This window comes from Pipra filicauda, unplaced genomic scaffold (assembly GCF_003945595.2).
Source record: "Pipra filicauda isolate LSUMZ 115617 unplaced genomic scaffold, ASM394559v2 scaffold84_size4826128_pilon, whole genome shotgun sequence".
Lineage (NCBI taxonomy): Eukaryota > Metazoa > Chordata > Aves > Passeriformes > Pipridae > Pipra > Pipra filicauda.
In genome coordinates, this window is record NW_024105031.1 from 2,936,076 (window position 1) to 2,955,002 (window position 18,927).

At 39.0% G+C, this 18,927-nt stretch overlaps 1 protein-coding gene across 2 annotated transcripts in view; it reads left to right on the forward strand.

The window, feature by feature from the left end:
- The window catches only part of RFTN1 (raftlin, lipid raft linker 1), a 97,758-nt gene that overhangs the window by 62,928 nt on the left and 15,903 nt on the right, over positions 1–18,927 (forward strand). For both annotated transcript variants that reach the window (XM_027723799.2, XM_027723797.2), the window contains exons 5-7: positions 2,575–2,998; positions 7,534–7,737; positions 16,510–16,625. In XM_027723799.2, coding sequence (XP_027579600.1) covers positions 2,575–2,998; positions 7,534–7,737; positions 16,510–16,625 — 744 coding nt within the window. The remainder of the gene's footprint in view (positions 1–2,574; positions 2,999–7,533; positions 7,738–16,509; positions 16,626–18,927) is intronic.

The following is an 18,927-nucleotide window of genomic DNA, read 5'->3' on the forward strand; positions in this document are numbered from 1 at the left end:
CCTCTCCAGTTATGAGGTTTGGGTTCGTTTTGGTTTGGTTTGGTTTTTTTTTTTATAATTCAAATATTCAATATTCGAAATACAGGAAACAGGAAACGTGAATTTGTACTGGATGGCATAATTCAGTTTGGATGTGAAGACAACTAAAATTTCATACTATTTAAGCTCTCAACAGGATGCTGAAAAAATGAATTGTCTTTGTAGTTTGAAAATGTTCAGGCTCAGGCTTTATACTTTCTAGTGAGAGCTAGCCTCTTCATGGTTTTGTAGAAAGTTGAAGGGAGAGACTGTGTCTGCTGATACATCACTCTGCTGTTCTGCAGCATACATCACACTGTTGATGTAGCTTTTCCTGATAAATTGGCTTTATTGAAAATAATGAGGTGCTTGGTTCCACCATATGTAATTGGGAAAATTTGAAATACATGTTTAAATAAGATTTTGTGTTCTGTATACTGTCTATTAACTTGTTGGGAAAGTTAATAGACTTTTTCCAGTTTTTCTGCTAAACTATTAGGATAATACAGCTTAGACTACAATTCAGCTCTTAGTTCCTCCCATTTCCATTCTCAGAACAAGAGCCTCAGAAGAAACACCTCAGCATCAGGTATTCCTTAGAACAAACACTTTTTTTTTGAGTAAGCCAAGACTGTAAAGCATTGCTACAATATCTGTGAAAGCTGTTCTCATCCAAACCACAGCGTGGGAGTCTGGTATAGATTGACAAGCAGTCTTTATTGACCAGGACCAGTAAAATTACTATGTATATACTATCCCCAAACACTTTAACAGTTGCATACTAGTTAAATTTCTTTAATTAGCTGCCCTGCAACCTACTAAACAAATGTAGTGTTGTGTCTGTAGATGAGTGATAAGAGATGAAATGAATTTGTAACTCTATCATTGACTATATAAAAAAGTATTAAGCAAGTTACAATGGAGAGTCTGGGCCATTAAGCATATTATGAATGCATCTGTTATTGACATTCACTTAAACCTTCCTGAGCAAGTTACATGCTAACTTTCTTTGTAGACAGATACTCATTTGATCAGGACGCTGCCAGTGCTGTTTTTATTGTCCTCTTAGAGGTTATTGTCCTCTTTAGCAATGAGCTTTAGTTAAGTCAGCATCCCATGTTTTCCAGGCTAAACACCTGTGAAGACCATTGCCTTGTTTCCTGGAGACCTGTTTTAAGTTCCTGTGATCATGAAATCAAGAGTTAATTTAACATGGAAAATATAATAGTAGTTTGAAAGAGGAAGTTCTTGTTGTTGATCAGGGAACACGTTACCAGGAAGTAAATGATTCATTAAAAAAAAAATCTGGATAGAAGAGATGCAAACATGAGCTTCCTCTTAAATTAAAAAGAAAAAAAGAAGTTTTACAAAATTCTTCCTCTTTACTTTCTATTGAAAAACCCCCTCACTGACCTGTTTCTCCTAGGTTGATACTAAATTGAGCGTAGAAGAATAATCAAAACACTTTAACTCTCTTGAATTACATGGTGTGCAGAGAAAATGAAATAATTTCTCCATTCTCAAGGCATTTATTTTTGAAACATATATGTGTATTTAGACTTTGCATTACACGAAGAGTATACATTACATGGAAACCTTTTAATTTCAGTGATTGATTTTGATAAATGAAGCAGTAGACACTCATATGTTTTCACAGAAGTCTGTCTCGCACTGCAGCTTCTCCTGGGTTTGAGGGGTGTGAGGCTGGTGACTGGAGTGGATGGTGCATCCGTAGTGCTGAGTCTGCCTGAAAGAGATTTCTCTTTCTGCTTCATCTCAAACCTTCGTTAGTTAATTCTGGCTTTGTCTAACTGTCATTACTACTAGCCCAATGTGTTTTTTCTTAGGGTCTTTTCTGATTTGATTCCTTCCTTTTCCTTCTTTACCTGAAGTGCAAAGGATTAGTGATAGACCCTCTTAGTTTCCTTTTTCTTCCTTCGTCTTAGCTTATGTCACAGTGCCATTTTCTATTCTGAGTTCTGTATCTTTCCGAAAATGGCGTATTAATATAGCTTTGCTTTTATTTACTCATTATGTGAAAGTCTGCCATTTGTTTCTCAATCCAAAATAGGACAAACAACAACTGTTGTTATAATGGTGCATATAGCACAGTTAATTAATAATCCTTTCCTTGCATAAATGTCATAATCACGCACCTAATACAGCCGATGTAATAATAAGTCTCTGACTTATTGAGAATGATACTAAAATTCTTTTTGTAAGAAATACCACTTTGAGTAATTTGTAATAAATAAGCTTTTCAAACAGATACTTTTATCTCTTGTGAAGAAATATGTAGGCATTTTCTCTCTCTTCCCCCCCCTTTTTTCCTTTTTTTTCCCCCTCCATTTTCACATTATTTCAGATGGTGTAGGGATCTTTTCATTCTGCTTCTTTAGAATAACTTTTTATGTAAATGCAACATGACAATTTCTTGTGGTAGTGGACAAAAGTAGCAAAATGACATGCTTGCTGCCTTGAAGGGTGTTATTTTCTGTGTTTCTATTTAGCTAAGACAGCTTGACAGTTAAAAATCTAATCTTCTTCAACTTGTAGATTCAAGATGCTGCAAGTCAAGGCTTGAAATTTGTTGGAATTATACCTCAGTACCATTCCCAAAAGAACTGTCTTGTCAGCACCTCCCTGACACCTGCCAGTAACAACTCTGTGCAATCAAAAGATAATAAAAATGTTTCAAATTACCCTGAGGATCATGCTTCACCGGCTGGCGAGAAAATAGATGGCATTAATGGATGCAGTACTTCGACACAGAGTGAGGAAAGTGCTGACCAATGTGCCACATCCAGAGAGGGCTGTAGAGGTGAAGGACAGGCTGCTGAAGAGCCGAATCTCAAGTCTGCGAAGGGAAACGAGGAACAGTTTCAACACGCGAACCTGAGTGTAAGAGGAGCAGCAGACAAGATGAATGGACTAGCAGAGAATGAAACACCAGCACGATGTTTAAAACCACTTACTGGCAGTAAGTATTGTAGTGACCTCTCCTACATAAAAGCCAAGTTAAAATTGCCTCAATTATGTTCCCAGCTCCTTTAGGGGGTGGGGATGCAGGGGGGACATTACCACTGTGATAGTGAAGAAAAGATGCCTCAAATGAGCCACTTAACCTGATTTCAGCATGGTTACACAGTTCACAACAACTGAGCATAACTCAGATGGCAGAGATGATATAAGCAGGTGCAACTTTGTTATGGCCCATATGTATGCCTGAGTGTAAAGACTTATTTTTGTCTGTTTGGCTGAATTGGTTCATCTCTGTATTTCTTGCTATACCCTGAGAGCTCTTGATCTTTGTGTCCTTTTTGTGTGTTTGAGTAAAAAGCCCTGCTAATCTGCCTGACAAGGTTTTGCAGCAATAGAAGGAATAAGTCACAAAGCCTTATCACAGTTAGCCCCTTTGTAGCAGGTGAACATAGCTGGAATTAAACCATGTCAGGAACAGCAGGAATATAGGTGATCTGGACCCTGAAGTCTCCTAGTATTCTATCGTCAGGCTGGGGGTCAGTGCTACAGTCAGAATTGTAATTACTGGAAATCAGCAGTTATTTTTGTTAATGACTTACATTTGCTAATTCATAATAAAGATCGTCTTGGTAATGGGGCTCCTAATAATTTGCCTTCCAATTCTTTCTCTCCTTTTTTTTTTTTTTCTTTTTAAGATTTTTCTCCATATACTAGGTTTTTTTCTCTCATTTCTTTGACATATTTTTCTCCTCAGGCATGCTTTCCGCTTTTTAAATGTCATTTAATGCCATCAAAGACCACAAGTCTCATCTGAGGTCCCAAAATAACTTCCATAAGGTGTTTGATGCTCAGGGGTTACTTCTGTAGCAAGAACTATAGTTCAAAACAAGATGTAGACCAGAGTAATTTAGAAAATTAAAAGGAATCAAAAAAAGGTTCTTTTCCTCATTTCCAGTTTAAACCTCAAAATACTTTTCTTTCCTATATTTGTTTAAATCCAAGAAAACCATGTTTACGCTGGTTTCTCTTACGTTTTCCTAAATTTTCTTATGAGCTACAAATCTCTTCAAGGGCAATGTAGATGGACTTTCTAAAGCTGGTACTGTCCTTGACTTTAATTTATCCCTATTCTTTAAGTCTTACATAGATTCAGTCAAACAATTCTACCCCTGTGGGAATTGTGTGTGTAGGACCAAGAATGACTTTGCGTTGTACTCTCCTTGGACTATTGTCTTGGTTTCCGGTGCGGTTTGGTGTAATCAGCTTTTCACCATCAAATTTGGATCATGCTCTAGTAACCTTTCACCATACTTTCTTCAGTTTTTGTTGGGCAAAAGGGCACCCAGATTTGGTAAAAACACAGCTATTGTTTGAACAATTTCTTCTGGTTTACACCCTTAAGAGATGGTCATCACAACACTGGAATCTTACACATAAAAACCTCTCTTAGTTTTATAGTTAAAAATTAGTTATCTCCAAGTCTAATCAGACCAGTTCTTTCTCTTTTTATATATGCTATGAGAGTTAACTTAGGAAGTTTAATCATCTTTTTGATGCTGTTCTTCTCCATACTGAACATTGAAATTCTTTTGCTACAAGTAACCATGTTTGCTGTATTTCTGCATAATGTGAAGAGGATTACTTTCAGTCTTTCCAGCTTTTGTCTGGAGCACACCAGGATTTTATTACAGTGGCTGATTTGCCAGATAAGAGGGTTTATTTTAAAAATGCATTTAGTTTTCTCAATTATCTTTCTTTCTGTGTGTGCTTTTTGGCTTTGTTTATTTTTCATTTATTTTTTTAATTGGTGAGTTATGCAAATAATTTCCAAGACTGAAGGACTGAGAAGGCAATTTTATGTGACAGCTCATCTACAGTAGGATTTTCCCAAATCCTGTACAAAATTGCTGATTTCTTTATTACTCTTGCATGAATTTTTGTTATTACAGCACTCCCTTTTCCTCCCATGGAAAATGTATTTCAACTTTTGGCATGAGTTCTCCATCCTTCCTTGGGAACGTGAAGATTGAAAGCATCAGGTGGTGGTTTGCTTTTTTTTTCCCTACGTGTTCCGTAGGAGGTTACCACTCTTAAACTCCTTCTTCCCTACGTGAAACTTCAGGAAAAAAGTTAATATTTCTTAGTATTTGTGGGATCTTAAATTTGTTCTTAATTTTTGGTTTTTTTAATTAACATTTTTTAAATGTTATTTTTATGCTTCTTCACTTTATTCCTGAATGTTTTGTAGTGCTCATTCTCTTTCCCTGTTACTAAAGGGCTCTTCAAAGCATGTTGAAAAATATTTGCCTGTGAGCAAGGCACAGATATTCCAACAGTATGTCCAAAAGTGCTGTGTTACCTAGAAGCAACCTGAAGGTGTCTTTGTCCATGCTGGAGGATTCAGGTTTTCAGGTGAAAACTGTTGTCAGTAGTGACTTGGGTTAGACTGGTGTATTATGCAGTGACAAACCAACTCGACACGGAAAGACTCCCACACATTTTAAATGCATGTTGGTAACAACCCAGTGTCAAATCCAACCTACCATCTCCCTACAGATTTTCAGTTCCATGATTTGCTGTTGTTAGTATAATCATGGAATAGTTTGGATTGGAAGGGACTTTATCATATATTTTCAAGCCCCTGCCATAGGCAGGGACACCTTCCAGTAGACCAGGTTGCCCAGGGACCCATCCAACTTCCAGGGATGGGGCAGCCACAACTTCCTTGAGCAGCCTGTTCCAATGCCTCACCACCTTTGCCATGAAGAATTTCTTCCTAATATCTAATCTAACTCTGCCCTCTCTGAGTTTAAAACCATCATTGCTTGTCCTATCACTCCATTCCCACGTAAAAAGTCCCTCTCCAGCTCTCTTGTAGGCCCCTTTAGGTACTGGAAGGTGCTCTAAGGTCTCCCCAGAGCTTTCTCTTCTCCAGGCTGAACAGCCCCAACTCTCTGAGCCTTTCCTTATAGGAGAGGTACCTCATCCCCATAATCACCTTGGTGGTCCTCCTCTGGGCTCACTCCAACAGGTCCATGCCTTTCCTGTGCTGGGGACCCCAGAGCTGGATTCAGCACTCCAGGTGAGGTCTCACCATAGTGGAGTAGAGGGGCAGAATCACCTCCCTCGACCTGCTGGCCACTCTGCTTTGGATGCAGTCCAGGATAGGGTTGGCTCTCAGGGCTGTGAGCGCACATTGTTGGGTCATGTCAAGCTTCTTGTATTAGTGTCTTAATACACAAAAGGAAAATCTCCCTTTCCAACATGAGTCTGTTCTGGGGGTCAGAATCAAAACGATCAGAGGAGCTTTCTGCGTGTGCTCTTCTGAGTTGGGATTATCAGAATTTCTTTCTAAACAAGCGGTAAACAGCAAGAGGACTCACATTAACATTTATTCCTTTTTACTCTATTTGAGTTATGGTTTATGTCTGTGATCCTTAGATCTCTTTTCATGTTGGTTGCAACGTGAGCTTCCAGCTCTTCTCTTCAAGTGCTGCCAGCCTGTTTCTGAGCATCTCCCTTCTGGTATCTTTTTCAATTTACACACTGCTTCTTGCTCAGTGACGTTTGGTAGAGAGCAGTTGTAACCTTTGTCTTGACATCTCTTTCTTTACTTTTACTTGAGGTTAGACTATAATAGCTTGGAAACAAGAGGAGCTTATTGAATGAAGGAATTTCTTATAATGTCTTTACCTTTTATATTAATATATTTTGGGAGAATTTTTGGTATTTGGAAGTCAATAGAAGTTTTACCATTATTTCCTTGTCCAGTAATAAGTAATAATGTGCCCAATTTTTTATTAGTTATTTTATTGACAGTTGTACCCTTCTGAGAAGGAGTATCTGCATTTAAACTTGATTTCACTTTAGGGCTGTGAAAGCTCAGCTTTGCTGTCAGCAATGACTCTTTTGCCTACAGTAACTGCTTCTATGATATACTAGAGGAGATATGGAGCGGAGTCTAGAAGATGTTCTCATTTGTGAGACCCTTCACAATTCCACTTTTAAATTTCATTTGCTGTTGTGTCAATGTCACACCTTGGCTCAGACCCAGAGTAAATCAGTGAACCAGCTAGCACAGTCTCTATGTGAATGATTCATTGCATTTTCTTGAGATGAGACTGCTGTTGGCTGGTTCCATGACATGGTGTTACCAAACCCAAGCTATTTAATACTTTAATGGCTGTGATTTACAGACTGCAATTCCTCCTAAATTTGCAGTAAGATTTCGTATTTGAACGGATAGCTCCCGTAGGGGAGTGTTGCATTAGTACTCAGGTATTACTGTCTCTAAATGTTTTATTATCAACAGCGAATCCATTATGAGTAACAAATACTATAACAGCAAACAAAATACTGTATTAGGTTTTGGGACCCTACTGCAAAAATGTATTAAGGAGATAACCTCATCTCAAAGAATTTTTTGCAGTTGCACAGTGTGATTAGGCAAGGGCAAACAGTGGGTTATATTGTTTCAGCTGAAATTTTATGATACGGTTGTTGCATTACTCCATTTTTTTTACTCTTTGGTAGAAGCAGAGATCTTCGCTCTCTTCAACAAACCAAAAACCACACAAAAGTGCAGCCAGTATTACACAGTGACTATCCCTATGAGGATCTCCAGGAATGGGCAGACTGTCAACAGCTTAGAAGCAAATTGGCTGGAGCACATGACAGATCACTTCAGGAAAGGAGGCTCATTGGTAAACGGCATCTTCAGCCTTGGAATGGTAAATGGTATGGAAATTACAGTAAGCATTATGCTGTAATTATTTTCCTTTTCCTCTAATAGAGGTCATTATCTTTGAAGAGAAGATATTTGGGAGATGCTTTAATATGGGCTTGGGGAAGATTTGTTTTAGATCAACCTCTTTCAGTGAAATGGAATGAAAGCACAGAAAATATTTTGGCATTTGAATAAGGAAAACAGATCTTGTATTTTATTTTATAATACAATACTAGAGATGATCTTGTAATTGTGGAAATATAGAGAGTTAATAAACAGTAGCAAGTAAAGTGAATTAAACTAATAAGATTGTAAAGCAGATGACATAAATAGAAGAGTGACTTTCCTCTTAGCTGTCTGGCCACACACTGCATCTGGATCTGATTTCAGGTCAGCGTAAGGACTCTTGAGTTTTATCTGGCCAGCGAGTGGTCAGTTACTCCCAGTTCTTGCAGAGGCCCTTTCCACCCTGATGGCACCATGTTTTACGAAATTGTCTCCTATTTTTGTTTTATCCTAGCTAGAGTGATGTATAAGTGTTGGTCTCAATATAAAAGGATTAAAACCCCCCAGATTTTTGCATGTTGTGAAAATGTGGCACTAAGTCCAGCCTAATACTTGTAGCCAGTCTGTACTGTATTTGTGGCCACCATAGCTTTGAAGATAAGCCTGCTGTACGAAGGGATCCAGGAGACATAACCAAGGAACCATGAGAACAACTGAAGAGAAGTACTTAAACACAAAAATGTTGGAGTTACAACTGGATTAATTTTACTGGAAAATTATGTGACTGGTATACTTCATGGTTAAAGTGCTTATGACTGAATCTTTCACCTAATTTTGGTTTGTTTTGCATTCTTCAAAAGGAATGTGGTAACTCAGAGCTTGGGCATAGCTACTAAGATTTGTGCTTCAAAATTATAGGGAACTGCTTCCAAGCATCTTATTCCCATTTTGCTGCTGGTCAGAATTTCAGGACCCATGATAAAACACAGTAATATGAGTCAGTTCTGGTAAAAGTCAATCAGGAAATTAACAGGCAATCTTAATTTTTCATTTTACAAACAAATATCAAAAAAAGGAAGGTCTAAAGTTCAGCTGATGGAATGCTTTCACACAGCTTCCTGGAAAGCCTTGTAATTGCTAGTTAGCTTGCTTAAAAACAAATGGTCATTTACTTTCTGTATATAAATTGCGACTCACAGAGGCAAACCTAATTGACTCTATCAGGCTCAATGTGATTTTTAAAATAAAATCTGCTTATCAGTGAACTCTAAAATGATTTAAACACAGCATTTTTTCAGTTATTTAAACTTCTGGAGTTCATTTACATAACGGAGGCCTGGGGGGAGTTAATGTGCTTGGATACCAGAATGAGGATTGCTGGATAACTGCCTGTGAACATAGATGAAGTAGGCTTGAATGATGACACTAGAGTTTCAATGCAAACAGGACAACAAATTATGTAGAAGTGGACAGATTCAGGATTAAGTCACATTAGAGATTGAAGGTGAAAAATTAGTAAACATTTTTGTTAGCATTTTACAGTTACAAGAAGAACAGGTTTCAAAATCAAAAAGCTGGAACAAGGTTTCTGAAAATGTATTATGCTATTGGAAGAACATTACTAAGAACATCTGTGAGTTACTATCAGTTGCAGTTAAATGTTTTATCATTTAAATCCTAATTTTTTCTTATGCTGCAGAGAAATGGAATACCTTTTTCATTCATATGCCAATCAGTATCAAACAACGCAGGGTAAGGAGGAGGGAAGAAGTGGGGGCTGAGGGCTTCTCAGCTCCTTGCAGCCTATCTTGCTCTTCATAGCTAGTCTTATTCACTGATTAATCCTCTTCCAAATTAAGGTAATATCAGCATACTTTAATTGGTTATATCACATTTCTTTGTTCTGGGGGCTGATTTTCTTTTTGGCTTAAAGTATGAATTCATTATTTTGCTTATTAGACTTACAAGCAGGGTTATTATCTTCTTCTTTTCCCCCTTGTCCTTGGAATACCCAATGAAGTGAAGATTTCCAGATTGTCAGCAGTCATAAATCTGTTTCTTCCTTCTGCTAACAGTTTAATAATTAGTCTTTAAAAGAGTTTTAAAGTTCACTGATAACAATTGTTTCTTTTTGCTTATTGTAGCAGATAATTATAAACAGAAATATAACACAATTACAAATCACAATATGTAAACCATAAAGAGTTACACCATATATTAAATGTATTCACATTTTGCTAGTAAGTCAGAAACAGCAGTATGCTTGGTTCTTGAATGTTCTTATGCTGACAGATAACAGTTATTTATTTAAATTTGCAGTTCAGTTACTTGATGGTGTTTTTCATCCGACTGTAATTGGTAATCCTGCCTGTAGTCCCAGATGTAAACTAGTCCTTCCTAATGATCTAAAGTGATCATAGGAATTCACCCTTGCCATTTTCTAGTGAGAAGTGGAGATTGTAGCAGCAAGCTACAGATTATTGCCAAATGGAAAGGAAGTAGCAGGTGGGGTCTCCTTTCCTGTGACTGCAAGTCTCCAACCAGCAGTGTGAGAAGGCAGGAAGAGTCAAACCTCTTCAAGGTTGTATTTTGATACCTTAACAGAGTAATCACAAGCCTATTCGTCTTTAGTTGTTTTGAACGTCTTTAAATGCCCGGCATTCTTGTATTTGTTTCACTATCCTGTCTGTGAATTTTCTGCCTTTCAAACTTAAAAAAAGCCAGCCAACCAACCAGGAAACATCGACAGTACTTAAACACAAAGCAAATGAAAGAAAACGTGAGTTGCTTGGCAGGGGAAAGTAGTCAGGTTTTTAAGAGGGCCAGATTGATGGTCTCTGTTATACTCGCACTGCCTCCGACAAAGATGAACCAGTGATGCGTTTGACCGATTATCGTCACCTTAGCCACTGAGGTGGCTGGGATTGCTGTCGTCCATATGGAATTATTTTCTCTGCGTGTACTGAAGGTGAAAAGATTCAGAAGGAGGGAGGAATGCAAATCTGAAGCAAAGGCCAACAGTCAGGTCACTTGCCACATAAAGCCACAGAGAGCTAGTTTTTTCCTCATTGAGAGCAACAGCAGCCTAAAGGTTAGTTTCCTAGGTAAGGGGAATTTGTAGTTTAAAGACAACAAGGGGGAAATTGTCACCCACTAGGACAGCTGTCATGGTAAAGTAAGTAATCTTTCCCTATATACTTCTTGGAAATCAGAAGCAAGAACATCAAAATAGCTTTTTGTCAACCGAGCTACATCAAATATTTATACAAGCCAGTGAAAATAGCTTTTTGCACACAGTAGGATGCCTTAATAAAAAATGCAGTGGTAATGGAACATTTTCAGAAGAAGGACAGTGATTGCAACCTTTATTTTTGGAGCCTTTTCTTCAAGAAAGAGTGAAGTTCAAGATTAGAGATTGAGAAATGATACTACAAATGGCAAAGTAAGTCAAAATGCTTTGGTTTATTGGCATTCCTTACTGCCCTATTGCAAATGGACTAGAATTTGAAAGTCCTAAGGACTTTTTTAACTTAAGCGAAGTGTCAGAAGCTAAATCTTGTTAAAAAAGAGATTACCAAAAGAGAATACAGCTGCATCAGAATCAGGAAATACTTTGCATGAGAAACAGTGGAAACTGGAAAAACCAACTCACTATTTAAAGCTTTAGATGGCTGATCTTTGTAGACAGGTTGGGTAACCTTCTGCTGAATAAATATAGGCATCTGTCCTGCAGGTATCTGTGTATGAGTTGTCACCCCAAAGTGCCATTATAATCAATGGGGATCTAGGCCTAGACCTATATAGTCAGTAGGATTTGTGTTACAATCCACCTCATCCTACATCAGGATATGCAAAAGAGATAAAATACATCTAGATAAGACTGATACTTGGTGCTTCCTTTGCCTTAGTCTTCACAGACACAGTCTTCAGGCATCTGAGTTTCAAGGCAAGGTTCAAGGAAGTTGCAGGACTAGCAGCAGTGGATGAAGATCAGTATAGAGAGTGCCTCAGTTTCTGAGACCAAACTATATCCAAGAGTTCTGGGAGAGCTGGCTGGCATTATAACAAGGACACCCTTGGTCATCTTTGGGAGATCATGGAGATCAGGGGAGGTTTTTAACAGTTGAGAAAGGCAAAGGTTGCACCCATGTTTAAAAGAAAGACCGAAAGGACAAACCAGGGACCTACAGGGTGGTCAGCCTCACTTAATTTCTGGTTGGATCACTGAGTCGGTCTTCTTGGAACGTGTTGGGACACATGAAGAAGAAGACAGTGATTGGGAACAGTCAGCATGGATTTAATAAGAGTAAAACGTACTTGAAACTGCTTGTCTTCTGTGATAAAATGACTGGATTTGTGGATGAAGAGAAAGCACTAGATGTCATTTTGGGTGAATTCATTAAGGAAATTTTACTATGGTTCTCACAATATTTTTGTATCCAAGTTAGGACCGTGCAGCCTAGATGGGTAAAAGACTGGTTGCATGGTTAGACTCAGAGGGTCGTGGATAATGGCTCACACTTTACCTGGAGTAACAAGTGGAGTACCAGAGAGATCTGTCCTGGGACCTGTTGTGTTTAACAATTTTATGAGTTATGCAGAGGAGGCAATGAGTCTTGCTTGTGTCACATTTGTGGATGGTCCCATACTCAGGGGTGCAGCTGATGTGCTTGAGGACTGGGCTGTTGTCCAGACAGACCTGGGCAGGCTGGAAAAACATGCCAGCAGGAGCTTTCTGAAATTCTATGAGGACAAATGTCTTGCCTCTGGGAAGGGACACTGCCTTTTCACTAATCCAGGCAGGGGACTGCCTGGCTGGGTAGCAGCTCTATGGAAAGGTCCAGGGCGATGTTAGCAGTCAGCAAGCTGAAGGTGAACCAGCAGTATGCCCTGGCAGCAGAGAAGGCAGCAGCATACCAGGCTGTAACAACAAGAATGTAACCAGTAGATAGAAGGCAGTGACTGTTCTCTTCTGCTTGGTGCTCATTAGGTTGCATGTAGAACACATACTGTATCCAGGTTTGGGTCCCCTTTCAAAGAGGTCAAGGAAGATATTGACAAACCAGAGCTAGTTTAGCAGAGAGTCAGCAAAATAGAGAGAGTCAGTGGCTGGAGCACTTTTCCTCTTAGGGAAGACTGTGAAGGAGCTGGATTGGTTCAGCCTAAAGAAGGGACAGCTTTGGGGGACCTGGCAGTGCCTGTGAGGAGACTCAAAAAGGTGGATCCAGGCTCTTGACTGTGGTGTGTGGTAGGAGGATTAGGAAAAATGTACATAAATTGAAATGAGAGAGGTCCTTTTTGGGTATAAAAAAACACTTTCTCATCATGAAAAAAGTCACTCTCCAGAAGAAGCTGCTCAGGAAATTGTACCATCTCCATCCTTGGAGATTTTGAAGATGCAGCTAGATAAACCCATGAGCAGTCTGGTCTGTACTTGTATGAAACCTGCTTTGAGAAGGAGGTTGGACTGTAGACCTCCTAAGGTCCCCATCCACCTGAATTATTCTATGATTCTATAAAACTGTTAGCTGCCCTAGTGGGGCAGCTCTAGAACATGTGTGTATAGACTGAAGTTGCTTTTAGATCTAGAGTACCTGTGTGATAAAATACTACAGGCAGACTCAGTGCATCTGTCCATCTTCTTGTCTTTCCACACCTCTGTGTTAAGTTTCCCTGATACTCCTGCTGATCCTGACAGCATAGTGTGGGTTATGCGTGCCTTTTCTCCAAAATATGACCCTGTTAACTTACTTTCTGCTGCTTTTTCCTTTCCCCCAATTATTCTCTGCATCCCAAATGCTTCACATGCAAAGAACTTAATGATCCAATTATTGTTTTCTTTACCTCCCCTTTTCTCTCCAGAGTAGTAGATGGCCTGTAAAAGGGAAGTTGTACAGCCAAGGTGTGAGAATTGGAAGGTGTGCTTTCATGGCATGGAAGTTTAAAACACTGTGGCACGACAAGTAGAGAGGAGGTTTGTTATGGTTAAGAGGGAAAATCTTGAGCATCATCAACCAGTTTCTTTTGTAGAGTTTTTCACCAGCATCACTCTGTTGAACAGACAGTGCTCTTTACATTTACAGCAGCTGTCTCTCCCTCATCGTTTCCTCCCTCACAGTCTTCTTATTTTCTATAGGTTTCTTTCCTAGCAAAAAAAAAAAAATAAAATCCATGGATTGCAGGATAGATGAATGTAGCCTTCAAGAGTAATCACTGTACATCCAACAAGAAAGCAAAGTCATAGAATCACTTAGGTTGGAAAAGACTTTTAAAATCATGAGTCCAACCATAAACCCAGCACTGTCACAGTGGAAGTGTCTGCTGCATGTAGGGTCTCACAAACTCAGCTATTAGTTTCTAAAACGTTACATATGTGCTGTGATATTCACATATGTGGAAGCTGTGAATTGCATGAGTGGAATGTGCAGCAGAATAAACCACAAAGGATGATTTATGAGGGAGTGTAAACACACACATGCTGATTGTGTTTTGATCGCTTATTAATTAGCTGGCAAATGCGTGGGGTGAGCTCAAGCTGCAGTTGTGCCAACAGTGTGACACCGAATTTCATTAAGAGAATTCACAACACAGGAGCAGTGCACTGGTGCCGTATAAAGCTCCCCCTGGCAAGGTCTGGATGTCTGTGTCTAGTAGGGATCTATGGGTTTCTGCTTTCAGTCTTAGATGCTGTCCTGTCATCCCTGCTTTGGAAATTAAAGGGGTTTTTGTACATTGTGCATCCTGAAATAGGTTTGGGTATGGGTTTGGGTGTTGGAATGTGATACACTGCACAGAAGTTCCCTCTTTGCAATGTCAGGTCTAGTTTTCATTCAAAAAAGTACCTTTTTTGAATGGAATATGGTAATTAAAGCTTGTACCCATAGCAAGCTTGCTCTGCCTGTGTTTTCAGACCTGTAACCCAGCTACTTAGTGATCTGGCCTGTTATTTCACAACAAAAATGTCTGTTCTCTTTACTTGGATGAGAAATCTGCCTATATGACAGGAGTTACTGCTTTGTAGTCCAGCTCATCCTCCTTGGAGCAATGTGTAATACTGGCTTGCTGTAGTGGTGAGGAGTCTTCGTCTCTCTTTATTCTAAATAGAGTTACAGGAAACCTGCCTGCAAAGAAAGTGTGAAAGTAGACAGTGTTTTTCTTCCTTCAGTCTCCCAACACAATCTCAAGGAGTATCTCTAGTAATTGGTTTACAACTTTTTTCCTTCCCAACTGAACTACAAATAAATATGCTGTGTTAATTTAGAGACAAGTATTTGCATCTCCTCACTTGCAACTTAATGACTTAACTGCAACTGCAGCAAGAGAGAGTAGGGGGGCTTGACACCTGCAGCAAGAGTCTTGCTACAGTGTGTGTGTGTAGACGTATTCCTCCAAATGTAGGAATCTGGTCAGCTGTGGGCTTTGCCCACAACAAATTTGTTATTTCCAGATAATAAATTGGATTTAGATCATGTAATGACATCAGAATATGTTGACTGAGGTTGTGTCTGCAAGAGGTAAGAAGCCTCAATCCTCTTCATTGCCTCTTTTGTGAAAATTGTTTCTGAGTTTGATGTATGTTTTCCCTTGGAGGCAGCAATGCTTTCCTGCTGGCATTCCTTGACCTCATAACATCCACCAGGAAATCAGGGGGACCCGATGAAACACCTAAGCAGGCTTATCCAGAAGATTCCTATCAGTTCAGGAATCTGTCCTTTTGGCATGTGTGACTGCATTTCAAAAACATGTATCCTACCAGTGCAAGGAACATAATTTTCCTAAAAGTGTAAGGAAATTATCATTCAAAAGACAAAACCTGGGGAGGGCATAAGCAGGGTCTTTATAATCAGTCATACAGGGTAAATATATTATTCATACTAGAAAGGCTGAAAAAGATGCTTTGTGACAACGTGAGAAGAGTTTTCTCTGTTTATAAAGAATACAGTCCTTCTTATTTACAGCTTTTCTAAATTTAATTCTGTTGCTTCATCAATTAGCTTATTTTAACAAAGAAAAGTAAGTGTGTTTTTTCAGTTATTCTGATTCTGTTACATCACGGAGCTGACGAAACGTGAGTTCTTGTACATGGGAGCTGATTATGGACTATTCAGTTAAGTTGAAGGAGAAAGTGCTGCTCGAGTAACTTTAGTGGTATGTGTTGTCTGAAAAAAGGCTGAATGTGTTGGGAATGCAAATGAGAATAGAGAAGCACTAAACCAGATGGTCAAAATGCCTTCATAAATTGATTAAATAGTTATGAATGTATCTTTTCTTTCACACTGTTCAGATATGCCAGATCATCCTTAGTCCATTTAGCTCACTGAGATGCAGTGGCTGATCCATGTGCAGGGTTCTGACTTCTGTGAATGAATAGATATAGTCATATATATAATAAATATCATAAATACAAATCAGTATACTTTGAACAACCCTTGAAAATAACACACTGACTTAATACATGGTGTTTAGTGCGTTTATAACTTCAAGTAGGTGAGCAGTACTGCTAAACTGAGGACTGAATTAATTTTGCCTGCTCAGTATGGGAGAGCTGTGGGTTTTGGTGACAAACTGTGGAATAACAGAGTGGACAGCAAGGTTTGCTATTAGGGAGTAGTATTGCTCTTAAAAACTGCTAAAGGTTAATAGAGCTGGACTATTAGAGAATGTCTGTGAACTTTTTAGTAACATCCTTGGAAGAATATGTTATTAATAAATTCAGATGCCTCACTACACAAGGAATGCCTTCCATAAAGCTTACAATCAATCCTGTGTTTTCACAGAGTCTTTACACGGGACAATGGATGGAGTATTTCTCTTTGAAGATGTTCCTGTGGAAGACAGTAAAACCATGCAGGGTTATGATGCAATTGTGGTAGAGCAGTGGACTGTCTTGAAGGTATGTGTACAATCTTTCTTCTTTGATTTTTTTTTTTAAATCAAAACACTCTAAGACTGTGTGGCAGACTCTCATGTGCTGATCTGTGCTCCAACAGTATCAGACAGGCAACTGAGGTAAAGGGATGGAACATAGCAGTAATGCCAGTTAACCACACTTTAGTTTTGTACAGTGCACTTCTGATTTTGATAATCTTCATGCTTTTTTGGGGGGGACAGGAAATGTCAGCAATGGTGAGCAATGAAACTCAGGGCTATCTGTCCCAAAATTACAGATGTCTGCTAGATCTGTAAAGAGCATCTCCATTGGTTGCCAGGGCAACATGATCACACCAGTCACTGTAACATTGCAGTTCTAAAGAAGGCAGCCCTTTAGGTAGGCTGAGCTGCAGCAGGAGTGCACAGATAACTGCCTTGGTTTCTGTCTGACCTCCTTCTTACGCTGAAAGAACTGTGCATTTTGGATAGGTCCCTATAAACAAACCACGTTTGTCATGGCTTGGCTTTCTATAGATCCAAGTGCCCACTCTGATCAGTAGAAACATTGTTTAGACCAGATTGGTCAGTAGCGATCTCCCACCACAAATTTGATGCACAGATAGATATTTGAAAAGCTGGGCTTAAATTCTTTGTGACTTGAAGCAAAAAGAACATGGAGGAAAAGAAGAAGTTGTATAACTCTTAGAAGGTTTTTATTTTTTTTATTTTATTAATTGTCTACTAAAAATAGATATTATGTATCTATAAAGGCAATACCTGATGTTATCACTTGGAATATACTGTAAATGGTGTAAAATCCTGAGGCAGACAATCCATCCTTTTGGCATACACATGCCATAAGACTGGATTAAAGGAAAATGGGACAGATGCTAGATTAAGTGTGTAAAATTCCAGGAGACTAGGATTAAGACTTTTGTTAGTAGATAATGACTTTGCAGTGTAGCAAGAAATGGCCATATAGTAACACTAGAAACAACTTGTAGAACAGTATAATACGTTAATAGCAGCTTTTCTTGTTGCTGAGGGGCATCTGAAAAAATGATTCCTATATTGCATTAAATGTTAGTCATGACAGACTTGACTGTAAATTCTTTTTCATTTTTAGGGTCAAATTATGGTGTTGCCACTCAGGAACAAGGTTTTGAGATAATGACAGATGGTTCCATGAGTGCATTAGGTCAGGGCTGATCAAGAAGGCAAATGTTAAGAAGCATTAATGTTAACCATATGTTTAAAACTGTTAGGAAATGAATAGAGAGTGAAACAGCAAACATATACTACTACATACTACTGTGTAAGCTGTGTTTGACAGCACCTTGTTTCAGAAGGTTGTGTTAGCACTGTAATTTTTCAGAGAAGAGCAGTGGGGATAATCCATGATACAGACAGCTTCCATATTAGGAAGACTTTTCATGGGTGTGTCCTTTCAGCCTGGAAAAGAGAAGAGTTCCAGGGAATGGAATAGGTAGAGACTTCCTAAATCATGGGAAACATGTAACAGGAATTGTTTGCCATCTCTTTCAGTACAAGAGCTAAGGACTGCCACACGGCACTAGTCAGGGCCAGGTGCAAAGCAAGCAAAAAGGAGATAATTCAGATAATTATTTATGCAGCAGATCTGTACAAACTGGATTTCTTTTAGTAGAAACTAAACCAGATGTGCTGAGAGGAAGTACACAAAATATTTGGGGCAGGTATCCTGCATGATTGACCTAATATATATTACTTTTCCTTAGCTGTCACTTATAGCCATGTTGGAGAAAGCTTTCCAAGCTATAAATGGATTCTTGGCTCAAACCAGTTTGGCTCTCAGACAACCAGTGAAAGGTTCTCTGTCTCAGTAAGATATCGCATCAAAGTTAGTCATAATGGCCCCTACACACCTTTTGGGTTGCTCTTCATGGACACCAGAAACCTTGTGTCAAGCTACATGACAAGGACGTCTGCTAATGGGGATCCTGTGATGGCAGAGTGCTGGCCACAACTCTAGGACACAGCAGAAGAGTATTTTTTGCAGGGCCATTTGAAGTGTTATAGCCCGGGTAGGTGGAGTATCATTTGCTTTCAATTCTAGCAATTCCATGCTGGAGACACAGCTGGTCAACAGATTAGGGAATCAACCTCCCAATGCCATCTGGTGTGTCAAGAGATGCTGTACTGCTACACATCATGTCTATGTGAGGGCTAATGCAGAGAATCTCCTGTTCCAGACGTAAGATTTGGGATGTGCAATTTCAGAAACTGACTTACAGCATATACACAGCTTGTTGGTGTGATCAGATTATCCTCTGTCGTAATTAAAA